This window comes from Aquarana catesbeiana, linkage group LG04 (genome assembly GCF_042186555.1).
Source record: "Aquarana catesbeiana isolate 2022-GZ linkage group LG04, ASM4218655v1, whole genome shotgun sequence".
NCBI lineage: Eukaryota > Metazoa > Chordata > Amphibia > Anura > Ranidae > Aquarana > Aquarana catesbeiana.
Genome location: NC_133327.1, coordinates 27,362,402 through 27,386,222, shown reverse-complemented (window position 1 = coordinate 27,386,222; position 23,821 = coordinate 27,362,402). Strand labels below are relative to the sequence as shown.

At 43.4% G+C, this 23,821-nt stretch overlaps 1 protein-coding gene across 1 annotated transcript in view; it reads right to left on the bottom strand.

Moving 5' to 3' along the window:
* LOC141139115 (fucolectin-1-like) overlaps positions 1–23,821 on the bottom strand; it is a 130,410-nt gene that overhangs the window by 36,580 nt on the left and 70,009 nt on the right. Inside the window, exon 2 of the mRNA XM_073624934.1 lies at positions 5,570–5,648. Coding sequence (XP_073481035.1) covers positions 5,570–5,633 — 64 coding nt within the window. The 5' untranslated portion in view covers positions 5,634–5,648. The remainder of the gene's footprint in view (positions 1–5,569; positions 5,649–23,821) is intronic.

Here is a 23,821-nt window from a genome sequence, read left to right as displayed (position 1 = left end):
CTTGCCCAGTGGTTGTGGGGGTGTGCGGGCGGGGGGCTTATCGGAATCTGGAAGCCCCCTTTAACAAGGGGACCCCCAGATCCCAGCCTTCCACCCTGTGTGAAATGGTAAGAGGGTACAAAAGTACCCCTACCATTTTACAAAGAATTGTCAAAATGTTAAAAATAACGAGACAGTTTTTGACAATTCCTTTATTTAATGCTTCTCCCTTCTTCTATCTTCTATCTTCCTTCGGTTTCTTCCTCCATCTTCTTCTTCTGGTTCTTCTGGTTCTTCTGTTCTTCTGGTTCTTCCTCTGGTGTTCTCGTCCAGCATCTTCCTCCACAGCGTCTTCTTCCCTTCTTCTCCTCGGGCCGCTCTGCATCCATGATGGCATGGAGGGAGGCTCCCGCTGTGTGACGGTTCTTAAATAACGGGGGCAAAGCCCCCGGTGACCCCGCCCCCCTCTGACGCACGGGGACTTGACGGGGACTTCCCTGTGGCATTCCCCGTGACGTCAGAAGGGGCGGGGTTACGTAACGGGTGACCCCTGCCCCCTCTGACATCATGGGGAATGCCACAGGGAAGTCCCCATCAAGTCCCCATGTGTCAGAGGGGGCGGAGTCACTGGGTGGCTCAGCCCACCCCCCATTATTTAAGAACCGTCACACAGCGGGAGCCTCCCTCCATGCCATCATGGATGCGGAGCGGCCCGAGGAGGTGAAGGGAAGAAGATGCATGCGGAGGAAGATGCCGGAAGAGAACACGGGAGGAAGAACCAGAAGAACCAGAAGAAGAAGATGGAGGAAGAAACCGAAAGAAGATAGAAGAAAGAAGAAGCATTTAAATAAAGGAATTGTCAAAAACTGTCTCTTGTCATTTTTAACATTTTTGATAGTTTTTTTGTGAAATGGTAGGGGTATCCCCTTACCATTTCACACAGGGGGGAGGGCTGGGGGTCCCCTTGTTAAAGGGGGCTTCCAGATTCCGATAAGACCCCCGCCCGCAGACCCCCACAACCACCGGGCGAGGGTTGTGGGGATGAGGCCCTTGTCCCTATCAACATGGGGACAAGGTGTTTGGGGGGGCTACCCCAAAGCACCCTCCCAATGTTGAGGGCATGTGACCTGGTAAGGTTCAGGAGGGGGGGCGCTCTCACGTCCCCCCCTCTTTTCCTGCGGCCTGCCAGGTTGCGTGCTCGAATAAGGGACTGGTATGGATTTTTGGGGGGACCCAACGCCATTTTTTTTATTTTGGCGCGGGGTTCCCCTTAATATCCATACCAGACCTGAAGGGCCTGGCATGGAATTTAGGGGGACCCCCCACGTTAATTTTTTTTAAATTTTTGGTTTGGGGTTTCCCTGTGGGAAATTCCCATGCCGTTTTTAATCAATGAACTTTTATGTGTATTGTCGGACCGGCAATTCATTAATAGCCGCGAGTAGTTTTAAATGACTTTTTTTCCTTTGAAATGTCATTTTGCTGTCAGACTGTTCTAAACACGGGAAACATGTGCCCCTTTACAGGCATACTATAGACACCCCCCAGGTACGAAATTTAAAGGAATATTACACTTTTATTGTTTCACTTTAAGCATTATTAAAATCACTGTTCCCGAAAAAAGGGCCGTTTTTAAAACTTTTTTTTGCATTGATCCATGTCCCCTGGGGCAGGACCCGGGTCCCAAAACACTTTTTATGACAATAACTTGCATATAAGCCTTTAAAATTTGCACTTTTGATTATTCATGTTCGTGTCCCATAGACTTTAACGGTGTTCACGTGTTCGAACACATTTTTTGCCTGTTTGCAAGTTCTGGTGCGAACCGAACAGGGGGGTGTTTGGTTCATCCCTACTTTTGACTAACAACCATGTAGTCACAACCCTTGTGCTCTAATGTGTTATGGAGGGGATGCAATGAATTGGCAGAGAGGAATAAAAAATTCCATCGGTTTCCTTAATGCACAGGACCCACGGATCCTAAGCTCAAATTTACATATAACTGTCAGCTGACCCTACTGGGCAGCTTGGGTTTAGGCAAATAAAGATGATTATTGATTCTTTATTCTTCGCTATAGTTCTCCCAGGTTTAGCCTGTCATTCACTCTTCTTTACTTTGCCTTTTGGCTATCCTCTGGTCATTTGCGATTAACATAAGGGATTAATCCTCCTTTTAGATATCACCCAATCCGACTTGAACAGTCACCACTCTGACTTAAAGCAGCATGTGTTTACTTGTGGGATGAGCCATAAGGGTTCACTGACCACAATGATTACTGGAGAAACAGCATACAGTCTTGTATCCGCAGTGGCTGAACTGCATCATTGACTACTCCATTTTCAATCTAGGATCTACCATCATAGAGAGTTTATCACTGATCAGAGCTCTGCTTTCATCCTGTCTGGGGTCCTGACAGTCTGGCTACCGAAGTGATCTCAGTCGCAGGTCACAAAACACTATTTAACAGTAGTATGAACCTTCTTCATCTCTGGCTCTATTTTCTGTCCCAGGGTCTCTGCAAAGGATATTGTGTCTTCTTTTGGAAGAATGGCACCTTTGGTTAATCTAATGAAGCCTGTTTGGCCGTCTGCTTTTGAGGCAGAGGTACCCTTTAGATGACTTTGTTCGAATAGCTTAGTACCTGAGCTCCACACAGTCAGTTTGGACGGGGTTAAAGTATCCCCTTTTACTTCTAATATGCCAACTTGTCATAGCAATTTCCCAGAAGCAAGCTAAGGTTGACTCCTCTGGCCAGTCTGATAAAGACTCCCTGGTCAAATGCTTCTGAGGTAGAGGTTGCTTTAAATAAACACAGTTGTTTGATTAGGCTTGGTATGGAAACATTAATGACTGTAGGCCTTCTCAGTCTCTGTCCATTTGTCACTGCTTCTGGCCTGCAACTTTGTTTTGCATTTTGGTCGACACACCAGTTACCACCAGACCACTATGATTACTGTAGAGATCTCTTGATCTGCCTCTTCTGGCAGTGAACTCCATAGTAGTACCTTCAGGGCTGAAGAGGATCTGTTCCTAGTTACAGAAGCAGGTTGACTGGTGTTGGTGTTGAGTGCTGGATAGATTACACTCATTATGCCCATAATGTGCACTCTATTAGGATACCTGCCCTCACCTTAGTTAAAGTTGCTGGTCTCTAGGAAAGCTGATTGCTACTGGTTCACAGATGAGCTGAAAGCCTGGAGCCATGCCTGGGAGTATTTGCCATAATTGCCATTACAAAGCCACATATCTCTCTGTGGGGGTACCACAATTACCACAAGCAATTTACATATTGCTACAGGTAAGTACTACGGAAATTCGATTAAGCAGATCCTGACTTTTATTTTAGCACCAAGGTCAGCATGTACAGTAAACGCATAGAAATAAACACATAACAGTCATTCATACTGTAGATTTAATGTAATTACAGGTAAGCAGTGCAAGTTAATAGTCTAGAGATATAACTAAATATCTATACTCCTTAGTGATAACATGTGAATTAAAATAATAATAAACGTGGTTTATACAGAAAGTGATTTTAGATCCATATTTTCTTTAGATTGCACTTTACTTTATTATTATTTTGATTCACATGTTATCACTAAGGAGTATAGATATTTAGTTATATCCCTAGGCGCAACGCATTCTTTGTTAACATTCTATCGCACGGTCATGAATACGTGATCTGCGTCTGCAGCCGAGTATTTATTCAGTTGGTTCTCTACTAAGGTACTGGATTATTGTGGCTCGCAAGATTTTTTCCTTATTTCTGCAAGTTAATAGTCATCTGACAATTAGCACTAGCAGGTTAAACCTACCTTAGACACATGTACCGCCAAGGATCATACCACAAGCAAGCATCAATACACAGTGAGCCCAGTCTGCAGGGCCAGGCCGTGCGTTAATAGGAAAGGGCTCAGTATCAACTGTTATCAGTCCAAGCATTAGCAATACTGCAGACACAGATTTCAACCTGTGAAACATTAGTAACAGAGTGTAACTGTAACTGACCTACTTAAACTCATTAATGATTTACTAACTGCTAAAACCAATGGCAACTACTCCATACTCATAGTACTAGACCTCCCTGCAGCCTTTGATACTGTTGACAATCCCCTCCTCCTCAAAAAAATCCACTCTCTTTGCCTTCAAGACACTGCTCTCTCCTGGTTCTCCCCCTACCTATCACAGCGCTCCTTCAGTGTTATGTATAACTCTGTCTCCTCCTCTCCACTTCCTCTTTCTGTCTTTCTGTAGGAGTCCCCCCAATGTTCTGTCCTCAGACCCCTCCTCCTCTCCATCTACACCTCCTCCCTTGGTCACTTGATAAGCCCCCATGGCTTTCAGTATCATCTCTATGCTGATGACACCCAAATCTATCTCTCTACTCCTCACCTCACTCCATCAGTCTCCTCTCGCATTACTAACTTACTAACTGATATATCAGCATGGATGTCACACCACTTCTTCAAACTCAATTTTTCTAAAACTGATCTCATAACATTCCCTCCTGCCCATGCCCCCGCCCCTGACTTCTCTATCTAAATCAAAAATACATCCATCAGTCCCTCCCCTCATGCCAGGGTGCTAGGTGTAATCCTGGACTCAGCTGTCTTTTGAGCCCCAAATCCAATCAATGTCCAAATCTTGTAGATTTTACCTCCTTAACATCATCAAAATACGTCCCTTTTTAAATGCTTGAAATTACTAAGCAACTTATTCACTCCCTTGTTATCTCTTGCCTGGACTATTGTAACTCCCTCCTCATTGGCCTACCTCTTCACAGGCTATCCCCTCTTCAGTCTATCATGAATGCTGCGGCCAGACTCACTCACCTTACTAACCTTTCAGTGTCCACCACACCTCTATGCCAATCCCTATACTGGCTTACCATTGCCCAATGAATAAAATTCAAAACATTAACAATAACATACAAAGCCATTTACAACTCTGCCCTGAGCTACATCAACAACCTTGTTTCCAAATTTCATGCAAACTATCCTCCGCTAATAACTAAATATTTTATTTCTCCCATCAGTTCATCACTTACAGTTATTACCTTTTATTCCACCACCCCCTCCCTATTAGCTTGTAAGCTCCCAGGAGCAGGGCCCGCCTAACCCTCTTGTATTAAAGTGTATTGTTGCTGTATTGTCTCCCTTTTATTGTAAAGAGCTGTACAAACTGTTGGCTCTATATAAATCCTGTATAATAAAAAATAATAATAATGTATCTAAGCATTTACCTTTCTTTCTGTCTACCTATAATTTACCTCATATCTATGATTAATTGGTATCTATATATACAATAGATATAGATCTATAGATAGGTCAACCTCAGATCTACTGTATGTATGCATGTATGCATGTATGTATGTATGTATGTATCTATCTATCTATCTATCTATCTATCTATCTATCTATCTATCTATCTATCTATCTATCTATCTATCTATCTATCTATCTATCTATCTATCTTTTTGCCATCATTTATACATGACTTATACAGGATAATTATAATTACAATTTTAATGTTAGCCTAATATAAAGCATATAAAGTTCTAAACAAACAGTCAGGAACAACAGTTCTTACACTGAGCGGAAACCCCACAGAGGATCCACAACAAGACGACGGTGTGCAGGAATATCATTCTCATGATTCAGAAATTCACCTAAAGGAAAACGTAGAGAAAATAAACAAAAATTTTATCTTGCCACAATAAAATATTAGGTGTTGCATAAAACTGATGTTAACTGTATTTGCTCTTTGATTTTAGAAATCTCAGGTTTGTGTAGACCTAATCATTAAAACTCAATCAATAAAAAGCATGGGTATAATTAAGATAGACTTGCTCTTTGATTTTTGAAAGAATAACCTTTAATTGGCCATTGTAGTGTATATAAAGCCAAAAAATTGTGTTTTTAGTTTTCAATAGAGCAAGGAAGCATTAAAACCTGTGTCAATTATTTACTTCTGGTCCCAGAGTAGCAACAAGAAGTAATAAAGTGAGGAGAATTTCCCTTTTAGATAGTCATCACCAGAATAAGTGTCCCCTTTGGAAAATTTAACTTCAAATATTTTCTGTTGAAAACTTTAACATTTTCCCATCGCCTTTTGTCTCAGTGATAATTAAACGGGTTGTAAACCCTTGTTTTTTTCACTAAAAATAACAAAAATGCCTATACTTACCTGCTCTATGCAATCGTTTTACACAGGGCAGCCCCAATCCTCTTCTTCTGGAGTGCCCCACCCACATTCCAGGCCCCTCCTCTTCACTGAGTGTACAGAAAGCCGCTTTCACTGGGGGCACCTGTACGGGCTTGCTGCCGAGTCCCACTGCTATGTTAATTGACACAGACAGCGGGACTCGGCTCTGCCCCCACTCCCGTGTCACTGGATTTGATTGACAATGACTCCTGCTGCTATTAATCTGTCCAATGAGGAGTGAGACAGTGGCTGTAGCCTCTGCGTTCATGCCCATCACTGGATTGGATCGGGCTCAGGTAAGAAAAAAAAGGGGGGGTCGAGGGAGCTGCAGAACAGAAGGGATTTCACCTTTATGCACAGACTGCCATAAGCTGAAACATCTTGAGGCTTTACAACCAACTTAAGGAAGAGCTAAGTTTCAGCCAAAAGACAGTTTGGCTTGAACCCTCTGGAAGTTGTCACATGATAGCAAGCCATTGAAACTATCAGCTGCGTTCAGTAAATTTCCTTTTCCACAGGTGCAAGTAACAAATTGACATCATTGACCTAATATGGCCACCCAGCCATATTTGGCCAACTGATATGGCCACATCCCTGTCCCTTTGTAGAAGTAGAATGAGTGAGCTGGTGTTACCAGCATCCTCACCCCATTGCTATGTGTGGCTGCTGGGTGGGGAATTCCCCAGGCACATCAATTGGGCCAGTGGCCTACTATCATGTGACAGCTGGGTTCAGGTGCACCTTAGATCATCTTTAATTGTCACTGAGACAAAAAGTGATGGGAAATGTAAAAAGTTAGACTTCAGCTCACTCTTATGCAGCGTACACACGGTCAGACTTTTTGACCGGACTGGTCCGACGAACGGACCAAATCCGGCAGACAATCAGATCGTGTGTGGGCTTCACCGGTCCTTCAGCAGACTTTTCAAGTCGCAAATCTGACGGACTTTAGATTTGAAACATGCTTCAAATCTTTACGTCGTAACTCCACCCGACCCAGAAATCCGCTCGTCTGTATGCTAGTCCGACGGACAAAAACCGATGCTAGGGCAGCTATTGGCTACTGGCTATCAACTTCCTTATTTTAGTCCGGTGTACGTCATCACGTACAAATCCGTCGGACTTTGGTGTGATCGTGTGTAGGCAAGTCCGTTCGTTAAAAAGTCCATCGGAAGTCCGTCAAAAGTCCGGTCGAAAGTCCGCTGGAAAGTCTGTCGGACCAGTCCGGTCGAAAAGTCCGCCATTGTGTACGCGGCATTAGTGCTAATGGTAACCAGAATGAAAAGAAAGGGTGAAGCTACCCAACAGGAACACTCACAGCTGCTGTAGATTGAAAAGAAAAGGTAACTTTTAATAACATTCTTTTACAAATATGACTCCTGTAGCAATTGTATATTGTATATTTTCTTTTTTACATTTTTTCCCACAAAAGTGGCATTAGGCTTTAGGTTTTATGTATTGATCTATTTTCTTTTGAGTTAAATGTTGTTCTCTCACTGGGGTCAAGGGAGGATGATTGGGGATGTGTGGGGTAAGGCCTAAAAAAGGTGAATCCAGTAAGGTTATTGGTGCAGGTGCTGTGTTGTGTTTTCTCAGTGATGAAGAAGAAGGCCAACCAGAACCAAAATTGTGAAAAAATACCACCACATTGTGACTCTTAGCCACTGGGGATAGTATTCATAGTTTGTGTTTAATTTATTTTTATTCATTTAACAAAGGATTACAAAACACAGTACATCATCATAAAATACATCCTAAATTACAAAAGACATTGAGATCTCAGACAGGACATAACATATATACAATACCTACATACAGTATATATAAAAGGTAAATCTCCTTAAACCTTATAATTACCAAGTATAATGAGATTTTTCGGCCAGAAGGAAGCAAGAGATAGCATGAGAGGCGGAGACACCCTGTTTCTGAATGCAAAAACTTCTGCAGATCTCCCCCCCAGACAGATCTAGGGGGTTACCCGACTTCTCCACCTGGTCTATGCACCCCTCACCCTCCCCCAATCCCCTCATCCTCCCCCTTCATCACCCCCCACCGCCCCATTGAGTCCTCTGATGTGGCAAAATCAAGTCATAAAAATGTGATGTGATAATTTAAGGGACAGGATCTAGGGAGAATTATGTCTTCCGAGTTCTACCCTAACCATCCCTCACTATATACTCTAACCCAACCCCTTTATCCCTCCCCCTTTGTGATTACCCATTCTGGTCCATAATGGGCATTCTTTACCCTTGAGCAGATTCACTATTCCAAATTGCTGTGAGAAAAAAAAAAGTGCCAAAAAAAAAACAAAAAAAACCCATGGATAAAACAGAAAAAAACATTTGTGATATTTTAGGGGGTAAAAACTAGTACTAGTATGTCCATGTGCTTATGAGTTAGAGTGTGTTTGACCCCCTTGTGTTGTATCTTTTGTTCTGGGGGATTTTTTTTTCTGGGATCTATTTAAAGTCAGTGAGAATGTACGGTCTAAAAATAACCCCTAAGTGTCCATGTTAGTAAAGTCTATGGAGTCCAGTTCATTTGGAGTGACTTGAAATTTATTTTTATCCCCAATCAGTATGCCCTATTATCGCAATAAGCCTGTGGATCGCTTTTGAAATGTATCTTCTTTGTTTGCAATGATCTCTCTCTTCAATATTCTTCTTTTTCAATAGTTAGAATATTCAATAGTTGTTACGTTTTCAAATTGCTAGCTTCTTGGTCACCTAGTGTATTGATTTTGGCCTCTATAGCTAAAATTTGTGAATGAATTTTAAAGCGATTGTACACTCTGCATTTTGATTTTTACCTACAGGTAAGCTTATCAGACATCTCAACCTGCAAAAACTCATTTCAGGGAGGTGGTAAACTAATTTCAGGGAGGTGGGTGTGGTTTAAACCATGCTACATATTGAGCGTGGCTTAAATGGGGTGTGGTTTTATAGAGTCTGAGATGACTTACATAGGTCAGAATGTAGTAATGTTAAATAGGGACTATACAGTGCGGAGTATATGGCGGTGGGTAGTATGTGCAGGAGAGGAGAGCGGAGTGTATGTAGGTGGGTATAATGTGCATGTGAGGCATGTACAGCGGTGAGTAGTATGTGCAGGATGGTGTCACTAGGGCAGTGGAAGGTGTCAGTAGTTCTTTATTTTTATTATTTTTTACAATTTTATTTTTTTAATTATTTCTTACAATTTTTTTTTTATCTTTTGTTTTTCACAATGATTAGGGGTGGGGGTAGTGGACAGAGTCAGTAGAGCAGTGTGTCAGTAGTTTTTTGGTGTTATTATTTTCTCTATTAATTTTTACAGTTTTGTTGTTTATTATTTTCTTGAAAGTTTTTTTTATATTTTTTTTCACAGTGCTTCTGGGGAAGGTAATGTGGTGGTAATGGTGTCAGTAGTTTTTATATTTACATATTGTTTTTTTTACAATAATTTTTTTTAATGCTTTTTGGGGGGTGGGGGTTGGGGCAGTGGATGGTGTTTGAAAGGCAAGAGGGTGGTGTCAGTAGTTTTTTATTTTATATATTTTTTTATAATTAAATTTTTTATAATTTTTGCTTACAATTTAATTTTTTTATATTTTTTGCATTTTTTTGTAATCAACCCTGTTTGGGGGGGGGCTTTGGTAAGATATCAGGCATCTAAATAGAACCGTGACATCTCCCCTATGAGACAGAGAAAGAGGCTGAGGACACAGATTCCCCAGTCCTTTTCTCAGCATTGAAGATGAATGGACAGAAGACAGAGGCTCCTGTCCATTCATAAACTGAGCAGAATAACACACAGTTTACTATGCTCGTTTTTCACATGACACAGGAGCGATCTCTGTCACTGTGTCCAATACAGAAAAGGAAGGGGCCGGTAAATGACCAGTCCCTTCCTCTGCTCGCCATCCTGACTGATCCCCACAGCTGGCGGGAGAGGAGGGAAGCCGGCTGTGGGGGACGAGGGAGTTTGGAGGAGGAGGACAGGGAGCCGGAGAAGAAGGGGGGGAGAAGGAGAAGGAGGGGGCTAGAGGAGGAACACACAGGGAACAGTCGGGGATGATCGGTGCAGCAGGAGGGACAGCTGTGATCACCGATTTCCCTGTATAGCTTTTTAGCCGTCAACCACGGGAGGGAGAGGAGAAGCGGATGTCAGCTATACAGGGAGATCGGTGTTCACAGCTGTCCCCCCTGCTGCACTGATCATCCCCGCCTGTGAACCAGGGGTCCATCCAGGATCAGCCTCACAGCTGGGATATCATGGCAGCACTTGCGGGTGTCCGGGAACTGCCGCCGAAATGCAGGAGGCTCCCACACCTTGCGGGAGACTTGAGATATCTGGCTTTAAATGAAGCATACCTAAATAAATATCTCCTAAATGTGCATCGTTTAGGAGATATTCTCGTGAGGAGCACCCGGTGATGACGGAGCTGTGCTGTGCCCGAGACTCCCCCATGCAAGCGCCGGAGTGACATCATCGCTGGCTTGGTCATTCAAGCCGCAGCAGCCCATTAGTTTCAAGGGGAAAAACATAAAATTGCTGCGCTAAGGTATTTTAACCATACAAGGTTGTGTCATCCGTGGGATGGGAGAGGGATAGAAATTGTCTGAAATCTGAACATGTAGTCCAAAAATCCAGAAAAGTGGAAAATCAGAAAGTCAATAGTAAATTAGAACTGGTATAGGGAGGACTTCTGAAAGGGATATGTTTGGTAGGGGGTCCGTAGCCTGGGTAGTTTACCACAGGGGGTGTAGCTGGCACTGAGAAGGCAGCATGCTGAAGGGTAGAAGAACCTCTGGCAAAAAACATAAGAAGGACAAGCACCGCTAGATCTAAGTACAGCAATGAGTTAACATTTTTTTAATGAAAAGTAATGCACTTACTGGAAACAGGGTAAAAGCAGGCACATCTTTGATAAAGTCAGATTCGGCGACAGGGTCCAAACATAAGCCTTCAGATGGCGTTGCAGGATCCTTCTCGGCAGCGCTAGTGGATTCCGGTGTCTCGGGCTTGAAGCTTCAGAGTGCACAAGGAGGACATCAATTGGAGGGTTCCAGGTCGCGGTGTGATCATGCTGTGACGTGCACGTAATCGGAGCATGCTTGCTCCTTCATCAGGCATGAGCACGCATGCTCCGAACGTGTGCATGTCACTGCATCATCACACCGCGACCTGGAACCCTCCAATTGACGTCCTCCTCGTGTGCTCTGCAGCTTCAAGCCCTGGACACCGGAGACCACCGGCGCTGCCGAGAAGGATCCTGCAACGCCATCTGGAGGCTCACATTTGCACCCTGTCGCCGAATCTGACTTTATCATAGTTACATAGTTACATAGTAGGTGAGGTTGAAAAAAGACACAAGTCCATCAAGTCCAACCTATATGTGTGATTATGTGTCAGTATTACATTACATATCCCTGTATATTGCGGTCATTCAGGTGATTATCTAATAGTTTCTTGAAGCTATCAATGCTCCCCGCTGAGACCACCGCCTGTGGAAGGGAATTCCACATCCTTGCCGCTCTTACAGTAAAGAACCCTCTACGTAGTTTAAGGTTAAACCTCTTTTCTTCTAATTGTAATGAGTGGCCACGAGTCTTATTAAACTCTCTTCTGCGAAAAAGTTTTATCCCTATTGTGGGGTCACCAGTACAGTATTTGTAAATTGAAATCATATCCCCTCTCAAGCGTCTCTTCTCCAGAGAGAATAAGTTCAGTGCTCGCAACCTTTCCTCATAACTAAGATCCTCCAGACCCTTTATTAGCTTTGTTGCCCTTCTTTGTACTCGCTCCATTTCCAGTACGTCCCTCCTGAGGACTGGTGCCCAGAACTGGACAGCATACTCCAGGTGCGGGCGGACCAGAGTCTTGTAGAGCGGGAGAATTATTGTTTTATCTCTGCAGTTGATCCCCCTTTTAATGCATGCCAATATTCTGTTTGCTTTATTAGCAGCAGCTTGGCATTGCATGCCATTGCTGAGCCTATCATCCACTAGGACCCCCAAGTCCTTTTCCATCCTAGATTTCCCCAGAGGTTCTCCCCCCAGTGTATAGATTGCATTCATATTTTTGCCACCCAAATGCATTATTTTACATTTTTCTACATTGAACCTCATTTGCCATGTAGTCGCCCACCCCATTAATTTGTTCAGGTCTTTTTGCAAGATTTCCACATCCTGGTGGAGAAGTTATTGCCCTGCTTAGCTTAGTATCGTCTGCAAATACAGAGATTGAACTGTTTATCCCATCCTCCAGGTCGTTTATGAACAAATTAAATAGGATTGGTCCCAGCACAGAACCCTGGGGGACCCCACTACCCACCCCTGACCATTCTGAGTACTCCCCATTTATCACCACCCTCTGAACACGCCCTTGTAGCCAGTTTTCAATCCATGTACTCACCCTATGGTCCATGCCAACGCACCTTATTTTGTACAGTAAACGTTTATGGGGAACTGTGTCAAATGCTTTTGCAAAATCCAGATACACCACGTCTACGGGCCTTCCTTTATCTAGATGGCAACTCACCTCCTCATAGAAGGTTAATAGATTGGTTTGGCAAGAACGATTCTTCATGAATCCATGCTGATTACTGCTAATGATATCATTCTTATTACTAAAATCTTGTATATAGTCCCTTATCATCCCCTCCAAGAGTTTACATACTATTGATGTTAGGCTAACTGGTCTGTAATTCCCAGGGATGTTTTTTGGGCCCTTTTTAAATATTGGTGCCTCATTGGCTTTTCTCCAATCAGCTGGTACCATTCCAGTCAATAGACTGTCTGTAAAAATTAGGAACAACGGTCTGGCAATCACCTGACTGAGTTCCCTACGTACCCTCGGATGCAAGCCATCTGGTCCCGGTGATTTATTAATGTTAAGTTTCTCAAGTCTAATTTTAATTCCGTCCTCTGTTAACCATGTAGGTGCTTCCTGTGTTGTGTCATGAGGATAAACACTGCAGTTTTGGTTACTGAAGCCCCCCGATTCACTCGTGAAGACTGAGGAGAAGAATAAATTCAATACCTCTGCCATCTCCCCATCCTTTGTAACCAGATGTCCTTCCTCATTCTTTATGGGGCCAATATGGTCTGTCCTCCCTTTTTTACTGTTTACATACTTAAAGAATTTCTTGGGATTTTTTTTGCTCTCCTCCGCTATGTGTCTTTCATGTTCTATCTTAGCCATCCTAATTGCACCCTTACATTTCTTATTGCATTCTTTAAAAATTCTGAATGCTGTGGATGATCCCTCAACCTTGTATTTTTTGAAGACCTTCTCCTTTGCTTTTATATGCATTTTTACATTGGAGTTAAGCCATCCAGGATGTTTGTTCGCTCTTTTAAATTTATTACCCAATGGGATACATTGGCTAATGCCCTTATTTAATATGCTCTTAAAGCAAACCCATCTCTCCTCCGTATTCTTTGTTCCTAATATTTTATCCCAATTTATGCCTTTTAGCAAGGTTTGTAGTTTAGGGAAGTTGGCTCTTTTGAAATTCAGTGTCTTTGTGTTCCCTTCATGTGTCCTATTTGTGTGATTTATACTGAAACTAATTGACCTGTGATCGCTGTTACCTAAATTGCCCCGTATTTCCACATCTGTTATCAGGTCTGTACTGTTGGTAATCAGTAGATCTAGTAATGTTTTATTTCTAGTTGGTGCGTCTACCATCTGACCCATAAAATTGTCCTGCAAGACACTAAGGAACTGGCGAGCCTTAAATGAATCAAAGATGTGTCTGCTTTTACCCTGTTTCCAGTAAGTGCATTACTTTTCATTAAAAAAATGGTAACTCATTGCTGTACTTAGATCTAGCGCTGCTTGTCCTTCTTATGTTAGTTTCAAGGTAAGTCTTTCATAATGTGCTAGTATGCAGGGCATACAAGCAGATTATGATATTGCCTTGCAGGAAGAAACTTTTTTTTTTCTTTTTTGTCAAGAGCTTACTACCTCTTTAGAGCAGAGTCCCGCTTAAAAAAAAAAAAATTAAAAGTCAGCAGCTACAAATACTGCAGCTTCTGACTTTTAATAATTGGACACTTTTCTGTCCCAGGGTCCAGCGATGCGGCGCTGGCATTGTAACTGTGGCCGCCCGGCTGTGGCTTCACAGCCAGGCACCCACTGCGCATGTGCGAGCCGGACCACGCGCCGTGACAATCATCTGGGACCTGTGATGTGTCCCAGATGATTGCCTAGAGGGAGGGGGCAGAGCTGATCTCCCTTCTGATGCCGAGGTAAGTGGCGTAAGGAGCCTAGGTGAGTAAGGAGGTAGGTTACAAAGGACCCCCTAGCAACAGGCATAGGTGAATAAAAAAAAAAAATGTTTTCCAAATGTTATTAATCGTTTTTAATGCAGCTGAAAAATGCTAAAATAAATTTAGGAGTGGAACTCCACTTTAACTCATCCCTCCCATATTCAGTAAACTTATTACATGCAAGCTACACATTTGTAGATTAGAATTCCATTTGCATTTAATGACCTTAGCAATTTCTTAATTAGTAGGACAATTAGTATCCTGATGTTCTTGGGACACAAATTCGATTTTTGATAATGCTCAAGATATACAGTTGTGCTCATAAATTTACATACCCTGGCATACCCTGGCAGAATTTATGATAACACAAAAACTTTTCTTTCACTCATGGTTAGTGTTTGACTGAAGCCATTTATTATCAACCAACTGTGTTTGCTCTTTTTAAATCATAATGACAACAGAAACTACCCAAATGACCCTGATCAAAAGTTTACATACCCTGGTGATTTTGGCCTGATAACATGCACACAAGTTGACACAAAGGGGTTTGAATGGCTATTAAAGGTAACCATCCTCACCTGTGATCTGTTTGCTTGTATTTAGTGTGTGTATATAAAAGGTCAATGAGTTTCTGGACTCCTGACAGACCCTTTCATCCAGTGCTGCACTGACGTTTCTGGATTCTGAATCATGGGGAAAGCAAAAGAATTGTCAAAGGATCTGCGGCAAAAGGTAGTTGAACTGTATAAAACAGGAAAGGGATATAAAAAGATATCCAATGAATTGAGAATGCCAATCATCAGTGTTCAAACTCTAATAAAGAAGTGGAAATGAGGAGTTCTGTTGAAACCAAACCACGGTCAGGTAGACCGACAAAAATTTCAGCCACAACTTCCAGTAAAATTCTTTGGGATGCAAAGAAAAACCCACAAATAACTTCAGGTGAAATACAGGACTCTGAAAACACATGGTGTGGCTGTTTCAAGATTAGGGATGAGCCGAACATCCTCTCCCAGTTCGGTTTGCAGCAGAACATGCGAACAGACCAAAAATTAGTGCGAACACGCAAACCCCGTTAAAGTCTATGGGACTCGAACGTGAAAAATCAAAAGTGCTAATTTTAAAGGCTAATATGCAAGTTATTGTCATAAAAAGTGTTTGTGGACCTGGGTCCTGCCCCAGGGGACATGAATCAATGCAAAAAAAGTTTTTAAAATAGCCGTTTTTTCGGGAGCAGTGATTTTAATGATGCTTAAAGTGAAACAATAAAAGTGAAATATTCCTTTAAATATCGTGCCAGGGGGGTGTCTACAGTATGCCTGTTTTAGTGACGCATTTTTCCCATGTTTAGAACAGTCCCTTCACAAAATGACCTTTCTAAAGGGATAAAGATAATTTAAAACTGCTTGCGGCTGTAATGTAATGTTGCCCCCCCTCCCAGCCCATACCAGACCCAAAGTCCCTTTGGGTCTGGTATGGATATTAAAGGGAACCCCACACCCAAATTTTAAAAAAAATGCGTGGGGCCCCCAGGCCTTATATACTCTGAACAGCAGCAGTATACAGGCGGTCCCTGGGTTAAAAGCAAGATAGGGACTGTAGGTTTGTTGGTAACTTGAATCTGTTTGTAATTTGGAACAGGTACATTTTGTAAGTGTAGCTCCACCCAAAAAAATCTATTTCTAAGCTTTTTGGATAACATAGGGAAGGGTTATCATCATCCCTGTAACGTTTGTTTTGCTGTCTGTGCCCTTGTTCAGAAGATTTCACCTCACTTTCTGTCCCAATGACAATTGGATTTTGAAAATTTTGGGTTATTAGGGAAACAAGGATTGGTGATAAAGCATCACCTTTTCCCCATATTAACTCTTACAGGAGAGAATTTCCCTTCCTAGGGGTAGATTTCCTCTCACTTCCTGTTGTCTCCCTCCGTTTGTAAGTAGGAGTCAGTTGAAAGTCGGATGTTTGAAAATAGGGGACCGCCTGTATATACTATATGGCCTGCCCTATACTCTCTGTGGAAAATTTGGGCCTTAGGTGTTGGTGGTACCAGAACACTGTAAGCCCTCACAGTTACTCTTGGTGGGCGCTGAAACGGGCCCTGCTGTGAAATATTATATCAAGAATTGTAATTACATGCCCCTGTTAAACAGGGGCAGAAAAATTGGGCCTTAGACGGTGGTGGTGACACAACACTGTAAAGCCTCACAGATACTCTTGTTGAGCACAAGAACAAGCCCTGCTGTTAAATATTTGATCAAAATTTGTTAAACAGGGGCAGAAAAATTGGGCATTAGGTAGTGGTGGTGGTGCCCTGAACCGAAAATATTCTTAGAAGCTATCATCATGAAAATTGAGGAGGATCAGGATAGTCACTCAGTATAATAGAATAGTCACTCAGCATATGCAGTATTCAAGGGATCCCACATCCATAGAAAAATCAATCGGTTACATCAGCATCAGGTGCTTGGTAGCTGGTGATCCAAGACTGATTCGTTGTTATGAATGGGAGCCGATCAACAGAGTCTGTGGACAGGCTCACTTTGTGATCCGTTACAAAACCTCCAGCAGCACTGAATGTGCGTTCAGAAAGAACGCTGGATGCAGGACAGGCCAGTAGCTCAATTGCATATTGAAAAACCTCTGGCCAGTGGTCCTTCCTCAAGACCAAGTAACCCAGTGGATGTTCTGGTGGAAAGGTCTCCAAGTCTGATCTTGCACCTAGATATTCCTGCACCATGGCATTCAGACACTTGCTGGAACCGATCAGACCAGGGCGCTGAGGACTGAAGAATTGTCTGAAGGCATCGGTCAGCAGGCCACCTTCTCCACCGCTCTTTCTGTGACTGAACAGAGCCTCAGCAACACATTGTCCAGCACCAGGAAATTGTAACCTCCCAGGCTTTGAAAAAGCATTGCACAAACCTTTTTGCAAGGCCTCCCAAAGATGTTTCATCCTCTGCTCCCTCTGCGAAGGCTGGATAAGTTCTGCAACCTTACCCTTGTAACGTGGATCAAGAAGGGTTGCCAGCCAGTAATTATCCCTCTCCTTGATACCACGAATCCTAGGGACCTTTTGCAGGCTTTGCAGGATCAAGGAGGCCATGCAGCATAGGTTTGCAGAGGCATTCTATCCTGAGTCCTCTGGGTCACTAAGGATCACATGATCCTCAACCACCTCCTCCCAGCCACGTACAATTCCATGGGTTTCTGGGGACTGCAAATGATCCCTTGAAGACTGCTGCTGATGCTGAGTATTAACCTCCACCTCCATGCTGACACAAGCCTCCTCCTCCTCCTCTTCTTCTTCCTGTGTGATCGGCAGGCCTGCAGGAATTTTCTGGATAAAGGGGGCCTTGAGAGGTAAGGAAGTCCTCCTCTTTCTCCCGCTGTTCTGCCTCAAGTGCCCTGTCCATTATTCCACGAAGCGTATGCTCCAACAGGAAGACAAGAGGGACAGTATCACTGATGCATGCACTGTCACTGTTCACCATTCTTGTGGCCTCCACAAATCGTGACAGGGCAGTGCATGCATCCTTAATCAGTAGCCACTGGTGTGGCGAAAAAAAGCCAAGCTTCCCTGACCCTGTCCTGGTGCCATACTCACACAGGTACTCATTGATGGCCCTCTGCTGTGTGTGCAGCCACTGCAGCATTGCCAACATTGAGTTCCACCTGGTGGGCATGTCTCAAATGAGGCGGTTCTTGGGCAGGTTGCATGTCATCCAGCCGAGCACTGGCATTAAATGACCACAGACTTTCTTGGCCTGCCTCAGGAGATCCTGTAAGCCCAGGTACCTGCTTAACAACCACTGCACCACCAAATTCAAGACGTGAGCCAAACAGGGAACATGGGTCAAGTGTCCCTGTCAGAGGGCAGAGAGGAGGTTGGTGCCATTGTCGCATACAACCATTCCTGGCTGAAGCTGGCGTGGCATCAACCACCTCTGAGCCTGCCCTTGCAGAGCTGCCAGAATCTCTGCCCCAGTGTGGCTCCTATCCCCTAAGAAGACCAACTCAAGCACCGCATGGCATCTTTTTGCCTGAGTGCTTGCGTAGCCCCTTGAACGCCTACGAAGCACCGCTGGTTCAGAGGAGAAATCTGCAGAGGAAGAGGCCATAGAGGAAGATTGAAGAGGAGGGGGTGGAGAAGAGACCTGTGGCAGAATCACCACTAGCATTTTGGAGGCGTGGTGGCGGAACAAGCTCCAACAATACTGAACCCTGTCCTGCTTCCTTCCCAGATGCCCGCAGAGTTACCCAGTGCGCCGTGAAAGAAAGGTAACGTCCCTGTCCATGCCTGCTGGACCATGAGACAGCAGTAATATGCACCTTACTGCTGACCGCCCTGTCCAATGAGGCCAAGACATTGCCTTCCATATGCTGGTAGAGAGCCGGAATGGCCTTACGTGAAAAGAAATGGTGTTTGGGAACCTGCCACTGAAGTACTACACATTCCACAAATTCACAAAAGGGGGGCAGAGTCTACCAGCTGAAAAGGCAGCAGTTGCAGTGCTAGCAATTTGGCCAAGCTAGCATTCAGATACTGAGTATGTGGATGGCTGGGACCGAATTTCTTTTGACTGTTTAGCAACTGGGGTAGGGAAATTTGCCCGCTAAAATTGGATGTTGGTGTACTGCTAGCAGATTGGCTGCAAGTACTTGGGACACCTATTTCTATACCTTCATTCCTCTCAGTGCAAGTTTCTGAGAGGACTGGAGGTATAGTGAGGTTCGAGATCCCAGCTGATAAGGAGCAAGGAGAGGTCCTCCTTGTTTTTTGATGTGGGTCTTTTAAGTGCTGTTGCCAATGGACTGCATGAGAGGTCGTCATATGTCTGGTCAAGCATGTGGTGCCAAGCGGCTGCTGTTTTGGCCACGCTTGATACGCTTCAGACATATGTTGCAAACAGCAATGGTGCGATCTGCTGTACACGTGTCAAAAAAGGCCCACACCAAAGAAGCACAGGGAGTCAGCAGTGCCCTGCACCTGTGACAATTCAATCCTACCCCGCAGCCTTCGAGTCCCGAGCATCACTGACGCTCCGGCCCTGCCCCTCCCTTCTGGTTGTGAAACAATAGGTATCGTTCTGTATGGCGCACCGCTGCCAGCCTGCCTCCCCTGTGCATCCATCACTCTCAGTGCCATCATGGGGGCCCCAATTTTGGGGCAGCGTGGGCTCAAGGACCAGCTGCTTTGGGGAAAGTGCAAAGGCCCCCCATGTAGCTGGGGCCCCTGGACAGTGCCCAGGTGTGCCCACTCATTAAGACAGCCCTGTCTGTCCCCCCATACTACACCAGGAGAACTCTAACCACTCCCCAAAATTACACTGGGAGGCTTCCCACCAAACATTACACACTACATATACACTATATTGTACATTACACATGCCTGCACTATATACACTATATTGTACATTACACACGCCTGCACTATATACACTATATTGTACATTGCACACTACATATACACCATATTGTACATTACACACGCCTGCACTATATACACTATATTGTACATTACACATGCCTGCACTATATACACTATCTTGTACATTACACACGCCTGCACTATATGCAATTGGCTACACCCACTGTTCACCACTGCGCGTGCCACATTACTACTCCCCTAGGGCACACAGAGGTGTCCGAAGTATTTTACAATCTCATAGTGTATGCTACAAAAAAATGCCAAGCCCCGCTGAAGTGTTCGGGTTTGGCTCGAAGAAAAGGTGGTAACCCTACTTCCAATGCTCTAAAGGCTTGAAATCCCATGAGAATGCACTCCAGCCCATTGCAGGGGTTTATTTTCACAGGATTTTGAGCATCCAGCTATCCCAGGAGATATCAGAGAGACAAAAACTTTATTTTTTAAATCACCTTCACAGACAATTTGACTTTAGGGGTGGGTGCTTTCAATAGAAGTTCCAATTAAAAAGGAAGGTCTGTGAAAAAAACAATTACAACAAACAACAATTAGGAAATATGCCCCGTGAAAAAAATAAATAAACACACATGCTGCCTGCTATCACTGTTGTGCACATAGACAGGGAAAGGCTGTAAAGAGGCTGCAGGATATCGGCAGCATTATCATGTAACAAAGGATGTAAGAAGGTTAATAAACCCCCTCCCCCACACACACATTTCTCCAAGGTACACAGCATTTTGCTACCTAGATGACATTTATTAAGGATTTATACCTACTTTAACAAACATGCCAGTGCCAAGTCTTAGGTCCCTTTCACACATGTGGACCGTTTGTCCGTTTTTCATCCATCTGCTGACAGATGAAAAACAGTTATCAATGCATCTCTATAGAAAAATGATAATCATCCATTTACATCCGTTAAAATCCACATTTTTGTTCTGTTAAAAAAAATTTAACGAATGAAAAACGGATGTAAATGGACAAAGGATTCGTTCTTGCATTGGTAGTGGATGTAAAAAAACTGATGTAAAAACTGATAAGAAACTGATGAAAAACCGATGTAAACTTCATCCATTTTTTTCTTTTAAAAAATGTGACTAAACTGATGAAATGAATGGTCCACTTGTGTGAAAGGGTAGTGGGACAGAACCTGCTAGCTCAGTGGGGGATTGATCCGCTGATCCTCGCTGAGCAGGCGGATGTCAGGTCGATCTCCACTCACTGAGCTATGGGGAGATCGGGCGAAAAAGGACTGCCTGTCTGTTTTCATCCGATTCACCAGTGCTTAAAAGAAAAAAAACCCCATTGGAATCCATGTGTCCAGTGCCCCGCATGTAGATTAGGGGGCCGGACACATGGAGAGGGGGCGGCGCCCCTAATGGAGTGGCCGTCCACTGGATGGAACAAAGAACGAATAAAAGGTAAAAACAGTATTTTATTGTAAAAGTTTAAGTTAAAGTTCAAGTATGTATTCTTAACTCAAAAAGGTCCCTTTTTTTCTCTCCTGCAAATCTCCAAAATGTCTTTTTTTTTTTTTGCTGCTCTGATATTCAGCTTCCTGTTAGATGTGACTACGTTCATTCACAGTATGTAATAATAAAGCCACCCTCTCTTGCTTGCTTCCAAGATGGACTATGGACTATGAACTATTGGATTTGTAGTATGCATCAAACAGTACACATGACCGCCACCAACGTGCACTGCTTGTTCCACACAAAGGAAAGTTAGGGGGGGAAGGAGAGGTTCAGGAGCTCACAAAAGATGTTACAAGGAGGCAGAAAAACCCAATAAGAAATGATTTCCTGAAAAATTTATTACAGGGCCAATGTGGATGTGCATGGGCTGTTTTCACAAATTATGCCGTGCACACACGAGTGGACTTTTCGGCATCAAAGGTCCGACAGTCTTTCCGACGGACTTTCGACAGAGTTACAACGGGCTTTCGACGGACTTTCTAATGAACGGACTTGCCTACACACGATCACACCAAAGTCCGACAGATTCGTACGTAATGACGTAGACCGGACTAAAATAAGGAAGTTCATAGCCAGTAGCTAATAGCTGCCCTAGCGTCGGTTTTCGTCCGCCGGACTAGCATACAGACGAGCAGATTTCTCCATAGGAACTGGGTCCAGCGGAGTTCCAGTGGAAAGATTTGAAACATGTTCCAAATCTAAAGTCCGTCTGATTTTTGACAGAAAAAGTCCGCTGAAGGTCCGAAGAAGCCCACACACAGTCAGATTGTCAGACGGATTCGTTCCAGTCCGATTGAAAAGTCCGCCCATGTGTACACGGCATAAGGATATCTACTGAAGCCCCTGACCATTTGGCTGGCTAAAGACCAGAGGACTTTTTTCAATTTGGCACTGCGCTGCTTTAACTGGTAATTGCACGGTCATGCAATGTTGTACCCAAACAAAATTTGCGTCCTTTTTTTCCCACAAATAGAGCTTTCTTTTAATGGTATTTGATTGCCTCTGTGATTTTTTGCGATAAAAATGGAAAAAGACAGAAAATTTTTTTAAAAAATTATATTTTCTACTTTTTGTTATAAGAAAAATCCAATAAACTCAATTTTAGTCATACATTTAGGCCAAAATGTATTCAGCCACATGCCTTTGGTAAAAAAAAATGCCAACAAGCGTATATTTATTGGTTTGCGCAAAAGTTATAGCGTCTACAAACTAGGGTACATTTTCTGGAACTTATACAGCTTTTAGTTTATGACTGCCTATCTCATTTCTTGAGGTGCTAAAATGGCAGGGCAGTACAAGCCCTCCAAATGACCCCATTTTGGAAAGTAGACACCACAAGGAAATTGCTGAGAGGCATGTTTAGCCTATTGAATATTTATTTTTTTTTGTCCCAAGTGATTGAATAATGACCAAATTTTTTATTTTACAAAAAGTTGTGACTAAATGATATATTGCTCACACATGCCATGGTTATATGTGGAATTGCACCCCAAAATACATTTAGCTGTTTCTCCTGAATACGGGGATACCACATGTGTGGTACTTTTTGGGAGCCAAGCCACGTATGGGGCTCCGAAACACAAGCACTGCCTTCAGGATTTCTAAGGGCGTAAATTTTTGATTTCACTCCTCACTACCTATCACAGTTTAGAAGGCCATAAAATACCAAGATGGCACAAAACACCCCCAAATGAACGCATTGTGGAAAGTAGACACCCCAAGCTATTTTCTGAGAGGCTTGTTGAGTCCATGGAATATTTTATAATTTGACACAAGTTGCGGGAAAATTACAAACTTTTTTTTTTTGCACAAAGTTGTCACTAAATGATATATTGCTCAAACGTGCCATGGGCATGTGTGGAATTACACCCCAAAATACATTCTGCTGCTTCTCCTGAGTACGGGGATACCACATGTGTGGGACTTTTTGGGAGCCTAGTCGCGTTCGGGGCCCCGAAGACCAAGCACCGCCTTCAGGATTTCTAAGGGGCATACATTTTTTATTTCACTCCTCACTACCTATCACAGTTTTGAAGGCCATAAAATGCCAAGATGGCACAAAACCCATCCAAATGACCCCGTTTTGAAAAGTAGACACCCCAAGCTATTTGCTGAGAGGCATGGTGAGTATTTTTCAGCTCTCATTTGCTTTTGAACATGAAGAAAGAAAAGAAAAATTTTTTAATTTCTTTTTTCAAATTTCAAAACTTTGTGACAAAAAGCGAGATCTGCAAAATACTCACTATAACTCTCATCAAATAGCTTGGGGTGTCTACTTTCCAAAATGGGGTCATTTGGGGGCCTTTTGTGCCATCTGGGCATTTCATGGCCTCCGAAACTGTGATAGGCAGTGAGGAGCGAAATCAAAAATTTACACCCTTAGAAAGCCTGAAGGCGGTGCTTGGTTTTCGGGGTCCCGTAAGCGGCTAGGCTCCCAAAATGTCTCACACATGTGGTATCCCCGTACTCAGGAGAA